The sequence below is a fragment of the Myotis daubentonii genome, chromosome 8, assembly GCF_963259705.1.
Source record: "Myotis daubentonii chromosome 8, mMyoDau2.1, whole genome shotgun sequence".
Classification (NCBI taxonomy): Eukaryota; Metazoa; Chordata; class Mammalia; order Chiroptera; family Vespertilionidae; genus Myotis; species Myotis daubentonii.
In genome coordinates, this window is record NC_081847.1 from 82412057 (window position 1) to 82428442 (window position 16386).

The 16386-nt window shown below is 42.0% G+C and overlaps 1 protein-coding gene across 5 annotated transcripts in view; it reads left to right on the forward strand.

Annotated features, from left to right (window-relative positions):
* Nucleotides 1–16229, forward strand: part of SETBP1 (SET binding protein 1) — a 343356-nt gene extending 327127 nt beyond the window's left edge. For all 5 annotated transcript variants that reach the window (XM_059707194.1, XM_059707193.1, XM_059707195.1 and 2 more), the window contains one exon: nt 10940–16229. In XM_059707194.1, the coding sequence (XP_059563177.1) occupies nt 10940–11556 (617 nt within the window). In that variant the 3' untranslated portion in view covers nt 11557–16229. The remainder of the gene's footprint in view (nt 1–10939) is intronic.
* Nucleotides 16230–16386: the final 157 nt, after the last annotated feature.

Here is a 16386-nt window from a genome sequence, read left to right on the forward strand (position 1 = left end):
TGGAAGGGGGGTCCCTCAGCCCAGCCTGCCCCCTCTCACAGTCCAGGAGCCCAAAGGGGCCAGAGGCAACCTGTCAATCAGGGGAAGGTGACACCCCATCACACCTCTGCTGCTGCACTGCCAGCAGCGCAAGCCTCGGGCAGCCCTGGGTGGCTTGGCAGCCGCCATCCAAGGCTTACCTACACCTCGGGCAGCCCTGGGTGCCTGGGCAGCTGCCATCCGAGGCTTGCCTGTACCACAGGCAGGCTCTGGGCAGCTGGGCGACTCCAGAGGCAGGAGTGTGGCAAGGCTGGGCCCACCTGCCACCTTGGTGGGGCTGAGGGGACTGGGTGCCACCATCTAGTGGCTGTGGGCACCACCATCTTTGAGGGCGTGGCAGTCAATTAGCATATTCCCTCCTTATTGGCTGTGGGCCCCGCCATCTTTGCAATGGTGCTAGGGTCAATTAGCATATTCCCTCTTTATTAGATAGGATTAGAGGCCCATTGCGCAGATTTGTGCACCAGTGGGGTCCCTCAGCTGGCCTGTGCCCTCTCGCAATCCAGGACCCCTTGGGGGATGTCGGATTGCTGGTTTCGGCCCAATTCCCACAGGCGGCCTGTGGGGATCAGGCCGAAACCAGCAGTCCAACACTGCCTGCCACTCCTGCCTGCCGCTCCCAACTCATCCTGGCCCTGCTGCACCTGCCATGGGCTTGTGCCCAGTCAGTACTGATTGGGAGAGCCCCTTCTGTGAGCCCTGCATCTGGCACGCATTGGTCAATTGAGCAGCGCTCCCGCTGTGGGAGCGCACTGACCACCAGGGGCAGCTCCTGCATTGAGCATCTGCCCCCCTGGTGGTCAGTGTGCATCATAGCGACCGGTCAACTGGTCGTTCGGTCATTCAGTCACTTAGGTGTATATATATATATATATATACTCGTCTCCATTTTCAAGGGAACCCATGGTTTTAATCAATCTGTGGCCTTAAATACTCAAGCTGGTTTGCTTAATGGAACTCAGTAAGTTCCAAACTTGTTTTTATCATTGAAAGACCATTTCTCCTATGGAGTGGTTTGGATATCAGAATCTATTCCTCAGTACTTCCACGCTTTTGGTCCTAGCTTAGATACTCCAAATACTTAATGGGGCCCCAAGGAAAGTAGGGAACAACTGAAATAGGTGAGGATGTGATTTAATTTACAGTAACTTGGATTCCCTTCAGTGAATCCTTTCATATTTTATACACAGACCTTATAAAAGTAGATGTTAAGCCTCAGTTTAGGTCATATCACGTAGATTGATTTCAAGTAAGCCAGCTGAGCACTGTGCTGGTCATTATGGGCAGGACTTGGAATAGAGTACCCAGCACAGTGCCTGGTACAAAGTGGGGCTCAAGATATATTTGTTCCAAGGATGAGTAAGAATGGTTAAGACATTGTCCTGTCCCTTAAGAAAACACAATTTAAGTGGAGAGATAAAGGTAGATTAATCCCATCTCCTTAATACAGGGCAGACTGTCAAGTGATGTCAGAGAGATGCAAGCAAGATAGAAGGGACCAGAAAGATTAATGTTGAAATGAGAGTCCTCAGATGGCTTTTAGGAAGATGACTTAATTGGAGTTTTAAAGAATGGGTAGAATGTATCAAGATGAAAATATCAGTGAGAACCTTTAAATCTGAATCATAAACTAAATTCCAATGGAAATTGGAAAGCACTGGAACCACACCTAGTTTTTGTTTTGTTTCATTTTGTTTTTGTCTTGTTCTTTCTCACTAAAGCTGGAGAATTGCCTCTGGATGAAAGATAAATGTAAGATATTTTACCCAGTTCAACATCAGATGCAATATCCTCTTTGACTGAAATAATAGATTTGGGCAGACACCTGTAGGCTATGCAAAGTTATTGTTTCTGTGGTACATCCATCATCTATTAACTAGATAGACACAAAAATATGTGAACGTCTAAAGCAATGGGTATAAATTGCTTATTGTTTTTATGAAGAATACAGGAATAGTTTGAGGTATAAATTGAAATATTTTCTTCAATCCTATATAATAAAAGGCTAATATGCAAATTGACCAAACGGCAGAATACCAGTTGCTATGATGCTCATTGACCACCAGGGTGCAGACGCTCAATGCAGGAGCTGCCCCCTGGTTGTCAGTTCGCTCCCATAGAGGGAACACTGCTCAGCCAGAAGCCCTGAGCTGGGCTCATGGCTGGCAAGCGCAGCGGCAGGGCGGGAGCTTCTCCCACCTCCGCGGCAGCGCTAAGGGAGTGGGCCTAAGCCGTCAGTTGGACATACCCCCAAGGGCTCCCGGACTGCGAGAGTCCACAGGCTGGGCTGAGGGATCCCCCCACCCCATGAGTGCACGAATTTTGGCACTGGGCCTCTAGTAAGTTTAATAAAGAGGGAAACAATGGCATTCATTTGAGACACTTGAATCATACCCAGAAAGAGTTAAAGAGACAGTCATTAACTTGGAGGGTATTAAACCCCATAGAGATCCCTACAAATCTGGGCACCCTTTGACAAAGCAAAATTAAGATTCCAAACTTTCACAACAGACTAGAACACTGCACTGAAACCAGTAAAATTAAACTTTGCTGATTTAAAAAGAAGGTTTGTAGTTAAACTCAAAAAACAATTTCACACAGCAATGTCCAGTTTCGTGGCAGTTTATATGAAAACATTTAAGGGAGTTAATTGAGCTTCCATTTAATACAAGCCAACAGAGTGTTGGTGCTACAAAAAAACACCTGAGTTTAGTTTAATTTTGTTTTTTTTTAATATAGCCCTTATTGTTAGATGCATAGTTCCTTAATCATAGAAATTAATCAACCCAATTTTTCTGCACTAATTACTTCATACTTGGGAGATCAGTTCAATTCTGAGCATCAAAGTTTAAGATGAGATTTGGCAGATAAACACCCTCTAGAGAAGGGTGATCAAAATGGAATATAGTCTAGAATTCATCTCATAAAACACAGATGAAGGAATAAAGGATGTCTTACCTAGAACAGAGAATACTTGAAGGTATCTGGCTATTTTTATAGGATTATATTTATCTCGAGGTAATTTCCCTGTCAAGAAATTAAGAAACTTGTTTGGAGGCACAGAACTAAAGAATGAAAAGTCAAGACAACATTCTTCTAATGTGTTGGTGGATATGTTTTCTATCAGATCATAAACAGCTAGACTAAGTTTTTAAGTAAACAAATGCAATTATTAAGACTAGGAAGAAAACAAAACATGGATAGCTACCATTTGATATAATTCTTGAAATTCTAGGATGATCAACAAGGATTTGTTTCTTCTGAGCCTAAATATTTAAAATGTGAAGAAATTTTATAAGATCCTGTTTGCTACATTATTCTTTGTTTTTCCCTGTTTTTCTGGGGGGTGTTTGTTTACTTGTTTGTTTGTTTTCAAAATTCAAAAAAGAATGAAAATACTCTCACAATCAATAGGAATATGCATCTATAATATTTGGAGTATTATATAGGGGATGATATTTATGGTTAAGGATATAGCTATGCCATATTTGAGAGAGAGAGAAAAAAATACAAAGAGCCCATTGACAGGGTGAGACCCCCCTTCCCACCATGTGACCACCTGGCATACTGTGAGACTCAACAGATGGAGCTTTCAACTTTTTGGCATCAACTACATTTCTATCCAGCCTTTCACATTGTCTAGTCAGTCTACAGGGCTTGAGCCACGTGCAACTTACAGAAGTCAAAGTTGCTTGAACCAGACGAGGGCTAAATGGCCCTAGTATTCCTCCATTTATGAGTGCTGCCACTCAGAATTCACTCCTTACCCAAAGCCTAGGAAAACAACACTCTGATCCTAATAAATATCACCCACCCACCCACCCCCCTGAAAACTCACAGACTTAAAAGACTCTTCTGAGGACGCACCCTGCACAATTCCTATTAATGAAGGTATAGAGTGTGCCTTATAGGCATCTGTAATCACCTCTGTTGCTAGTTCTCAGGTCTCTGAGCTCTCCCTTTCACCCAGCTTTCTCAAGCCTGCCAAAGTCCAGGTTACCTTTCTTAGGGGTTTCTCGAGCAAATTAACAGTGTCCTTACTCAGCTTAGGTTCTCTCTGGAGACACGTTACCACTACCTTCCTCTGTCCAAAGCCACCAGTGGTTTGTACAAAACCCAGCTCATGAAATAACTAGTATTATTCTCTCATGGTCAGAGAAGTCAGGAATTCTAAAAACCTAAGGACAAGGACCAGGTCCTCAGAGCAGCCTAACCAAGTAGCGGAGGTCAGCATTGAATCCCTCTCCAGAAGCTCTTGGTGGATAGGACACTCCTTTGACTGCCTTGGAATTGCATGCAATTCAACTAAAGGTGCTCTGGGGAATGTAAAGATTAATGATATGCAGGCTTTGGTCTTTAGGGGCTTACAACCTGAAGCAGTGCAGCAGGAAATATTAATTCAGTATCTACTACGAGAAAGGAACTGTGTTCTCTGTTATAGGGGAATGAAGAGGAACACTACTGTCTCTTCAAGAAGATCTAGGGATAAATATTGAGTGAATAAACTCTTCAGGACGTTAGAAAAAGAAAGGAAAACTTTAAAGTAGTCAAAAAGTTTGATCATGTGGTGATATCAGTAACATAATCTTGAAGCTTTACCCCATGTAAATACATATTCAGAATATATGCACTCATTTTTTAAAATATGAACTTTAAACGGTTGAGATAAATCTGAAATAAATAATATTTTAAAATAATTTTCAATTTCATGGAAGTTTTTATTATTAACAAAACAAAAAACATTTTTACTGTCATCCACATGTTACACTAACTTTAATAATGTTTTAGGGAGGGCCAGTGATTTAGTTTGAATACTTCTTTTTATAAAACTCGTTTCTTTGGCACAAACTGCTTTGACAAAGCAGTTTGAAGGTCTGATTCTGAATTTAGTTTATTTCAATACAGATATTGTAAGTTAAAAGGATATTTTAGTTATAGATAGATACAAAAGGAGAAAGTGCATCATTTTGCTTAATACTATATTTTTAATACTTCCCCTCAATTAAGCAAAGATTTTTGATGAAATTTGCCTAACTAATTTCCTTATCAATAAACAAATGCTCTTGCATATCAAAAGGCATTATATTTTTTAGTAAGTTCAAATCTCTGAAACACATCATTTTGAAGTTAACTCTGTTTACAAGATTTTTTAATTTGCAGATTTAAAGGATTTTACAGGTTATAATATATCATTTTTGGCAGCAAAATTGACAAACAATGAAAACATTTTCAATCCATTTCAAAAATGCTACCTCCCTTGTGTGTTTCTTTCTAAAAGCAATTACTTTCTTGCCCATTTTACCCCAAAAGGACATTAAGTTTCTGTTTGTTTTTTAACAGCTGTTAGGTAACATTACTGATAGCTCCTTGACAGCACAGAAAAGGTGAGAACTTTTAGAACCCTGTCTTTTTGTACAAGAAAATTGCCAAATTCATCTTTGAAAATGACAACTCTTATGCAGTTTGCTGAGATAACCAATAAAACTCTGTGTGGTATATGACATATTTCATGGATATTCCTCCTCCTATTACAAAATATTTTGAATTTTTTTTTCTTCTTAAAGATCTTAATTTTCTAAAATGAACCATGGAGGCTGACCTGCTGTAGCATTTAGAGTAGGACCTGACAACACCCTGAAAGTAACAACCCAATGGATTGCCTGTCAGCCCTTCCAATGCACATGCCTCTTCTTTCCCAGAACCTCTTGCCCACCCTTGAGAGGTGACACCATTTGATATGCAGCCCAAAAAAGGGCCTCACGGCTGTTCTATATATTAAGTATTAGAATATTTAACTTACTTTTTATTCTTTAAATAAAATACAAATAATAAAATAAAAAACCTTAATATGTTTTTCTTGAGGTGTGTGCATCCCATACAGGAGGCTACTGACTTAAAACTGGACCAGATTGGAGAGGCAGAGAAGAGGTGAACAGTGTGGACAAGATTGCAGAGGCAGGAGAGTGCAGGGCAAGTTACTGAACCCCTATCCCAGAAGATCTGGGGGAGACAGATACTCTGGGGCGCTTACTATTGGTGGCCTTTGCCATGTCAGCATTTGCACACCTACACGTGCACCGGTACACCTCACTGCTTCCTACCTCACTTCCTAGCTTCACTTGTCCCAGGAAGAAATGGGAGATGGGAGCAAAACAAAGACCAGGGTCCTACAAGCCATTGCATCAGAGAGAAGATGCTCTTCATCATAAACCTAAGAGGAATATGTCACTTCAGTCCAGTAGTTACTGTGCTTTAAACAAGCTAGTCCAGTGGTTCTCAACCTTCTGGCCCTTTAAATACAGTTCCTCATGTTGTGACCCAACCAGAAAATTATTTTCGTTGCTACTTCATAACTGTAATGTTGCTACTGTTATGAATCGTAATGTAAATACCTGATATGCAGGATGGTCTTAGGTGACCCCTGTGAAAGGGTCGTTCGACCGCCAACGGGGTCGCGACCCACAGGTTGAGAACCACTGAGCTAGTCACATTTTCAGAGAAACCCCAACCTGTAGTAAGATGACTTTAAGAACAGAACAGAAGCACCTTTATATTGTGACAAATCCCCCGCACCTGCAAACCCTATCTAAACGATGGCTTCCAAACTGGAAAGCAGATCTATAGTACTCGGCTGACGACCAGCCCTGCCTTGCAGAGACCTCACCAGCAGAGGCAACTTGCCATCTCTTTCAGAAGTGCTTTTAAGGCCAGGAATGTTAGAAGGTTAATTTAAATTCTAAGAAAGAAGGGAGAGTGTTTGCATGCCAAGGCAAGTTGCTTCATAGAGCCTATTAAAAAATTAAAAGCAGCAAGGAAAACACAGGATCACTACTGATTTAAATATAATTACAAAGTACAAAAAAATGCACAACGTGCATGGGAGAACATTAAACAATTAAATCCCCTCGAGCTTGTATTTGCTGACTATGTTCTACTTAACAGGTCATGTATGGCTTTGTGAATGACCTTTGCCAGGGAGAAAAGACGGGCCTTTGCTATCTAAGAACCTTCTAACCTGGATCAGCATACAGTGCAATTCATACTGCACCACTGGCCCTTGATTGAGGCAGATGGTGTTCCAGCCCTGGTCAACCTGGAAGGCAGTTCAACTCAAGACAGTTCAACAATCCCCAGTAGGATCCCACCTGCCCTTAGGGATATTCAAGCAGTAAGAAAAATTCTAATGAGTCTAGATAAATTTGCCTCCCTCTCTCATCCACCCATAAAGTTCTTGTAAAACTAGGATGTAAGTTCCACATGGGAAAGGTACAGTCTTCAAACTATTAGCCCCTATTTCTTAAAACCTTCTATAAAACTAAGACTTGTGAGCCCTTATCTTGTTCACAGTGCCTGTGCTACATCTGTAGTCAGTGCACAACGAACAGTGCTCAGTTGTCTTTGATTATCATAAAAGACATGGCAAAATAAATGAAGGCCGATGAGCTGATCCTCTGATAATGGGAGCGAAGAGAAGGAAAACCTAGACCCAAACCACCTCAACCACTTATTTGCATGGCAATTTTAAATACAGAGAAAGGTCCAGAATGATTTGCATTGCAGAGTTAAGAAATGAATTTGCATCTTGCCTTGGCCACTCGTAATTATTTTTTAGAACTGACAAAGAACAGGCAAGATATAGGGCAATTAGAAGATGGAGGGCAAATATGGAATCAATCTTGCTGCAAAAGCCCAGAAATTACTGTCTAATAATGAAACAATTTGAAGAGAGAAAAATCTGAAAACATTTAGAGGGACAGTGCAATCATAAGCAATAAGGAGAAAAATTTGTTAATATCAAACCATGCCAAGTCCAAAGTCCTTCCCCCAACTAGGATTTCGAAGTTATTAGATGAAATAAATGTTATAGAAAGCCACCTCACATTTCTCAAGGCAATTGATAATGAGTATAGGAAAGAACTATAGCAATCTTTAAATCTAGAAGAGAATTTTGAGAGTATGCAGTCTAACCATCCAATATAGTAGATAAAGAAAAAGAAATTCAGAGAGGCTAAGAGGCCCGTCCTAGTCCAGCTTGTTTTCCAGCCACACCTGCATGAAGTCCTTCTTGCTACACTGCACTCTGCTTCTGGTCACACACAGGGACAGTGGTTAATCTTGTCTCGTCAATACTTCTACTTACCTCCTCCCTTCCCCATTTTTTTGAAGGCAATCCAGATTGTATCATATGATTTCATCTATAAATATTTTAGTATGTATTTCTTAAAGATATGCACTTTAAAAGAGCATGATCCCAATGCAATTATGACACCTAAGAAAATTAACAATCTATAATAATAAAAGGGTAATATGCTAATAAGACAGGACGTCCTTCCAGATGAAACCAGGGCTGCGAGGGAAGCCTGGGTCCCAGGTGCTGGAGGGAAACCAGTGCTGGCAGGCAGGAGAAGGAAGGCCTACTCTTGCACGCATTTCATGCATCGGGCCTCTAGTAAGTCTATAATACCATGCAATGTCCATATAGTATTCAAGTATCCACAAATACATGAAATAAGATCTCTTTTGACAGTTTATTTAAATTGGCATCCAAATATGATCATTTTACCTCTTAAGTCTCTATTAATTTACACCTCCACCCTCTCCCCTACCTGTCTCTCCTTGCATCTTATTTATTGAAGGCACCAAGTTGTTTGCCTGGAGATTCCCACCATCTGTGTTTTACTAAATGAATCCCATGTGTGTTCTGAGATTCACAGTGCTTAGGTCTAGAACTGAGCTGCCCAACATGGCTGTTACTGGCCACAGGTAACTATTTAACTTAAATGAAAAATTATGTTTCTCAGTCACACTGACCACATTTCCGGTGATTAGTAGCCACATGTGACTAGTGGCTACCCTATGGGACAGCACGGATATGGAACATTTCCACCAGTGTAGAAGACTCTATTGGGCGACACTACTCTAGAGGCTTAATAAAGTCCCATGTGGTAGCTTTGGAGGGAAGAGACACTGAAATCTCATCCACCCAGTGTTTGGCCCAGAGTTGGTCTCCTTTTCCTTTTACAACACTAACTACAAAAAAATGCTATTTTTGTAGTCAGAAGCTCACTCTGCCTTTTTCTATTTTGATCTTTATAACTTACTTTATTTAAGATTGTTCAGTCGTTATTCATTGCTCAGTAAGTCTTGCAATGACCTTTAGCCTAAAGCAGGACCATTTTGACCTGTCCTGTGGAACTCAGAGCTTCCCACTCCACAAAGCCAGTGTTGTAAAAACTTCAAATGAAACCCCTCCGGGAAATCTGTGCTGGGCACAGCATGAGAGAGGAATGGGGAAAGAATAAAGTGGGAGTGCCCAGGAGTAACTGAGAGTGGTATCCATGTTTTAATATTTTTCTCCTCATTTTCCTTAAGATATTTATCCTACTTCTCCACTAGTAGTTGAAAAAATTGGGGCTAACACAACAGACCATGATGCTAAAATGAAACATTTCCTTTTAGGCCTGCAACGTTTAGTAGGGTCAACATATTCCACTCTACATCTGGGCTTCTTTGGGGTTGAGCATGTAGGGTAAATTATAGAGGTAAGGAACTAATTGAAGACACACTTCTTAAATTTATAAGTGGCCAGTGTGGAAATGGGCGGCAGAGTATGTGTGAGTGCCTGTGTGTGTGTATGTGTATGTGTGTGTGCATATGAATGTACACACGTGTCTCACGAACAACACAAGAGAGAGAACAACCTAAAGGAGGAAAGATCGCTACGTCTTGAAGCTATTCACACTTTATTGTGCCTGAACTTCAAAACGAAGCAGTTCTGAAGGCTATTTAGTGGCGGCAGTACAGGACTTCCTGAGACCAGAAGTTTGGCTCATAAACTAGAGGAGCATCTGGCCAACAGGACGTGAAAATAGCTCTTTGCAGACAATAGCCTAGTAGTGGGAGTGTAAAGGATTCAGAAACACCTGGCTGATATTTCCCTTCAGGTTCCCAGAGGATGAACTGGTCAAGTGGACATCATCAGGCAATTGAACAAGTCCAGAAATTTGGGGCGGGGGCTAGGGTAAGAGAATTAGAGAAATGGTGTTATCCTAAATAGAGTGTCCCAGAAAGTAATCCTCCCTCGGACAATGGAGGAGGGTTAGGAGTAAAATATTCCAGTTTAGGTCAAGACATATCTTTTTGGAGGTTGACAGTACATGTGAATCATCCCCACATTCAAGTACCTATCAAGATGGCTTGATAGGGAAGGCAGCTTGTCATTCTATTCATTCAACATTTTCTACAAAAAGAGAAAGTATAACCTAATGCTAAATTGAATCCAGGGGTGGGCAAACTTTTTGACTCCAGGGCCACAATGGGTTCTTAAACTGGACCGGAGGCCGGAACAAAAGCATGGATGGAGTGTTTGTGTGAACTAATATAAATTCAAAGTAAACATCATTACATAAAAGGGTATGGTCTTTTTTTTTTTTTAGTTTTATTCATTTCAAACGGGCCGAATCCGGCCCGCGGGCCATAGTTTGCCCACGGCTGATTGAATCAGATCAAATGTCAAAGGGTCATAAATAATAAAAGCTGTGTTAGGAAATTCAGATTGTGACTCTGACCTTAGACTTCTGAGTGGATCTCCATAGTGGCATGAGCCTCAGTTTCCAAATCTTAAAAATGGGAACAGGACTACTTCGTGGATTGTTGTGAAGATTGAAATAATAGAAACAGAAATGCTTTGTAGATGTAAGATATTTAATCAATGCTTATTTTTATTGTCTTTAATTTTAATAAGGAAAAGGGAAGAATAAATATTGGGTACTAAGTCATGTCCATGGCATTAATGGCCCCCGAACTCCACAGGCAAATATGATGCCAGGTGTCACTAAAAAGGCGAGCCTTAGGACAGCTGACATTCTGTGCTCAATTTCTTCTCTCTCCCCTCCTGCAGCCAGCTCCTCCCTGAAGAAACGATTCAAGAGGCGGGAGATCGAGGCCATCCAGTGCGAGGTGCGGAAGATGTGCAGCTACACCAAGATCCTGTCCACCAAGAAGAACCTGGACCACGTGAACAAGATCCTGAAGGCCAAGCGGCTGCAGAGACAATCAAAGACAGGCAACAACTTCGTCAAGAAGAGGAGGGGGCGTCCCCGAAAGCAGCCCACCCAATTCGATGAGGACTCCAGAGACCAAATGCCGGTGCTGGAAAAATGCATCGACCTGCCCAGCAAAAGGGGTCAGAAGCCCAGCCTGAGCCCGCTGGTGCTGGAGCCTGCCGCCAGCCAAGATACCATCATGGCCACCATCGAAGCGGTCATCCACATGGCCCGGGAGGCGCCGCCCCTGCCCCCACCGCCGCCTCCTCCCCTCCCGCCCCCGCCCCCGCCCCCACCGCCGCCCCCACCTCTGCCCAAGACCCCCAGAGGAGGTGGGAAGAGGAAACACAAACCGCAGCCTCCAGCTCAGCCGCCGCAGCCGCCCCCGCAGCAGCCCCTTCCCCAGGAAGAGGAGGTCAAGGCCAAAAGGCAGAGGAAGTCCCGAGGGAGTGAGAGTGATGTCCTTCCCTAGGGCGGGGCTGGGCCTCTGAACCTGGGGCTCCAGGAAAGGACGCCTGGGAAGGCCCCCCGCTGCAGGGACACCCTTGCTCTTCTCCCCAGAAGCGGGGCGGGCAGAATCGGGCCAGATGACCGGGGTGAGCCATCAGGAGCTCTTGGGAAAGCAAAGCAGGGGGGACGCCTTCAAAAGAAGCTTGTGCTTTCCAGCAGTCCCCGCCCCAGCGGCACTTGGCTATGGCTAGATCCTGGACAGGCCAGCGAGCAGAAGACCCACGGAGGAGGAGAGAGCTGGTGGTGCCCACGGCCCCCGGACCGCCCACGTCCAAGATGTGCCCTTGATGCCACTGCATTTGCTGACCAGGAAAATGGAAAGGGAAACACCCTCGATTAGGGAACATTCCAAGGGCAGAAAAGCTGCAAATGTCTCAACTGGCTTTGTTGTAACCCACTTCCATTTAATTGTGTTTTGTTTGTTTTTTTTAATTTCTTTGGGTTTTTCAAGCTGGGCTAGGCTTTGGGCACCAACATGGTCTTCAGGTGACCTGAATCTTTCCATTAACGATAGTTTCGCAGATGGACTCATGTCATCAGAAGGTGGGATTCTAGTGACAGGCAACCTTAGACTTGCATTCGTATTCCTCTGTGAGCCTCTCTGTCGCACATACGCTGATATTTAGCATCGTCTGTTCCTCCTTTCCCTTTGCCCATTAGGTACTTCCATCTGCCTTTTCATTAACTTACCTGCTGCCTTTTTTCTTTGGTACACACCTGAATAATGTAAAGCTTAGCTGTGTTGTACTGTTCACCTTGGCATGCTGTCCCAGGGAACCCGGCTTTGAATCCCAATCCTTGTGAAACAGATAGTATTGCTAGAGCCTTTTGAATAAGTGATTTAGAGTACCTGAGGATCTGTTGACCCAGGCGTCCGCCAGGTTATTTTTATACTTAAAACATATCATCAGAGAATAGGCAGAATAAGATGGTTTTAAGTACCCCACAGCAAATGGAATAACTGACAAATCACCAAAAACTGAAACCCCAGACACCAGAAAGACAAGTGTTTAGCCTTGGTATGTGATTTTTTTTTTTCCATATGAATAACTATCACAGGTCATGGGAAAAAGGAAACAAGAAGACAATAGGAGAAGTCCATTATCTCTTGATAATTATTTCTTAAAAGCAAAGGGGAGTAAGTGTTCTTATCTAAAAAAAGGAAAAGCTCCAAGGGTATCACCACTCCAATTGTATTGAGCCACCTTGGACAAAATATCCAAATTGTGGTTGCCTTAATAAACTAAAACATTTTTGTACATAATGTAATTATAAATCTATCAGTCTGCATGGATGCAAACTGTGTGTGACAAATCGTCTTTTAAATGGTCAATTTCAACTGTACATTTCTCATCCAAGTTGTACTCTAGTCATTGGTTTAGCGTGGACAGACATTCCATCTCTTATTACCCATTTCCACAGCCCAAATAAAACATGTTAAGAAGACTCAGAATGAGTATGAAGTCATCCCATTGCAGTAGATGTTTTCTAAAAGTCGGATGTGGAAATTTCAAATGAGTATTTTCAATTTCCTCTTCCCTCCTCCCCTTCCCTTCCCCAAGACATTGAACACCTGGCATGGTAGAGTATAAAAAGAGAGACAGAATTAAGTTTTCTAATGGGAATTAGAATATCTCATTTGCCTCTACGTTCAGCTTCTTTACAGGAAGTAGAACTGGCTGGAAATTGTATTATTACTGCAGAACACAACATTATTTCCTTAGAGAGAGAGATGGATTTTTGTTGGAAACATAAGAGAATAAGAGAGAGGATATCTACGGGAGTGAATTTTAAAATTCCAAGTTAATATGCTGACAAGCATCACTGCTCTGTCATGGTACCAACAGTTGGTTGAAATTACCCAGGGAGCCATCTGTTCTGCACTGTTGCCATGGGCTTCCCATCATTTGCTGCCCAGTAGGTCAGTCGCATTTAATCCCAGCAATATGTAAGTTTAAAGGAATGCATTCTCCTGGACTTTAAAGCTTGTATCATAGAGACTCAGTTTGTGACCCTGCTTGACCTTTGGCATTTCACACAAGTTGAACAGCAAAATCAAACCAGCCACTTTCAATTTGTCATTCCCAAGCCATGTCTGAGTGGTTCCAAAGTCACCAGAGAGGAAGTTTTAAATTAGCCCCACTCACCCCACCATTGCTAGGAAAGAGCAACCATTTTCATTCCAATTAAGCCACAAAGAGGGTTCTCTCCTGTTGGATTTTGAAAATCATTCTTTCTTTTGCCCTTCTCCTTCGGGTGTTGTACTGTCCCCATAGTCTGGGAGCAGATTAAACCTTCCTGCAGAAGAGAATGAGCTGACACACTAAGCTGATTAAAGAAGGACCCAAAGCTTAATTGGCATTAACCTCTAGAAAGGTGAGAAATTTTAAATAAGCTTGAAATTTTCAAGCCAATGAAAAGTATTCCAGGAGAAATACAACAGAGTTGCAATGTAGACATGCATTCAATTCTTCAGTTTTCATGTGAGTTAAATGCAAATCCTCTTTTACAGCCTGAAGAATAGACTAGGAAACTGCAGAGGACCCAAACGAAGACCTACTGGAGGTCCAGTTACCTGCACAGCTGACCCTTCACCACACAGATTCTCCCTCGGTGTCACACATCACTTTTTTTTCTTTGCTTTCCATGAACATATCTCACCTGTACCAACATTTCCTTATGTTCTAACCACCTCCTTTCCATTTGCCTCCCTTTCCTGTCCTGGCTCACCAGTGGCCCAGTCTGGATTCATTTTCTTGTTGGTTGGTTGGTTGGAGAACCAAATCTCCTGACCTGGTTCTAGCCTGTGTCTAGCCAGCCAACACTGCCTTCTGTGGCCACATTTTTATGTAGCAAAGATGTTATTTAGAATGCCCCAGACTCCTTAAACAGCTCCAAAAAGTATTTCATAATAAAAGAAATCACTTAGTTTTCTGTCTTTTCTGGAAAACTTGCCTTCAGCAATCAGGAGGAGTAAGCCTACTTACAATGTAGGGAGTCTAACTAGGGGTGAGCAAAGCTCCCCGGAGGTGATTATGGGTCTCTGATCCACCTTTCTGGGTGACTGGGAGCCATGTGGTTTTCAACCCCTCATCTCAAATGAAAGGAACAGAAGTTTAACTTCCTCTAATGCGTGGCTCTGGCTAAAACCCACCCACGGAAGATAGATCTAAGGAAAGGAGATAATGTCATGGGCTGGTTTGTGACTTGGCAGGACCTGAACTCAACAGCCACTAACAGGCCAGAGTAGGTGACTAAAGGCTGACAGAGGGTCCCCATGTTAACTTGGCTGCTGTCTGGAGTGGGGGGCCATCTTCGATGGCAATCAGGATTTGTGTTCTACACATTGCTGGGTCTATAAACATGATAAACAAGTGGTGACAATTATAGTATAAGGTGATGTACGTGCAGATCATAAAGGATTTGGTTTTAGGACTTAAGTAGAAATCCCACTCTTACAATATTCAGATAAGGAGCTTTTGGAGAATATTTTTCCCTACCACTAGGAAGATTTACCTGGGAACTGTGTAAAGTCTACATATATTTCCAAAGCCTTTAAATGCCAACTGTAGCATGGAGAGAGAGGGGGTGGCAGAAGCCGAAATGCCTCAAAAGCCATTTAAGTGTTACATTGCAGGATTTTCAGTCCTCGTTATGTAAAAGTAGATAAATATAGACATTACTCTCAACACTACCCCGTAGTATCACAATGGTCCAAATGCCAGAGCTTACAGATAATGTCATCACAGTGCCTAGAAACTCGAACTGTAATATATCGTAGCATTTTCTTGGTGTTTTTTAAAGTTTTTTTCCACAATGCAAGGCTCCCCCCTGCTTCTTGTTTCTTGGAGAGTTTGCCCCACGATGAGTCTGCCTTCCTTGTTGGGCTCAGTCATTTGGGGAACAGTCTTAGAAGCACATATCAACCAAGGAAGAAACTTCCTGGAAATCTATTGCCCACTTGCCCAGGTATAATAAACACTAAAGGGGGGAGGAGGGGATTTGAAAAAAGCTGCCACTGGTCAACACAAAAGGGCAGTTCCAACCTAGGTTGGCATCTTTCTTTTTCTTCCTTTTTAAAAAAAAATCTATTTCTTAAATAATAATAAATGCACATGATGTGTTAAATATGTATATATATATTTCAAAAGAAAAAAATGGGGCACAAGATTGTCTTACAAGTCGTGCTGGCTAATTTTTAGTTTGTATTCATAAGTGGTTTTTAAAAGCCTTTTTTAAAGTGTAATTTGCATGTTCTACTTTGATTGTATGTAAACATATTTTAGAACAAAAAAATGTATTTGTATTTTATTGAATATAGAGGCAAGAAAAATTGTACATTGTTTGAAATGTTCTTTTTGTAACAGTTTTTATTCATAAAGCATTTTTGTACATTTAAAATGAACATGGACTTGCTGTTATTTGAGGCGTAGATACATCTGGCATGCTTTACTGTCATGCTCCTCCATGGTCTTAGATGTTGGGTTTTAAACATTTTTTCTAAAAGAAAGCTCAGTCTTTTTCGCTACCAGATCAGGTTAGCACAGTATAGAGCACTTAACTATTAAAAAAAAAAGTTAATCCTATTCATATGTTATTCATTGTGTGAAATTAAAGACATTCAATTCAGTCTAACATGAGTTGTGAATTCTTTTGTTTTCTTTTCCATCTGGTTCACATCACTAAGCAGTTTAAGAGCATTGGAGGGTCTTTGCTCACACCAACTGGATATAGAATCATTGAGAAAATTCTAACCCAACTTCTGCCTTTTTGTATGAGTCTGTGAAGTCCA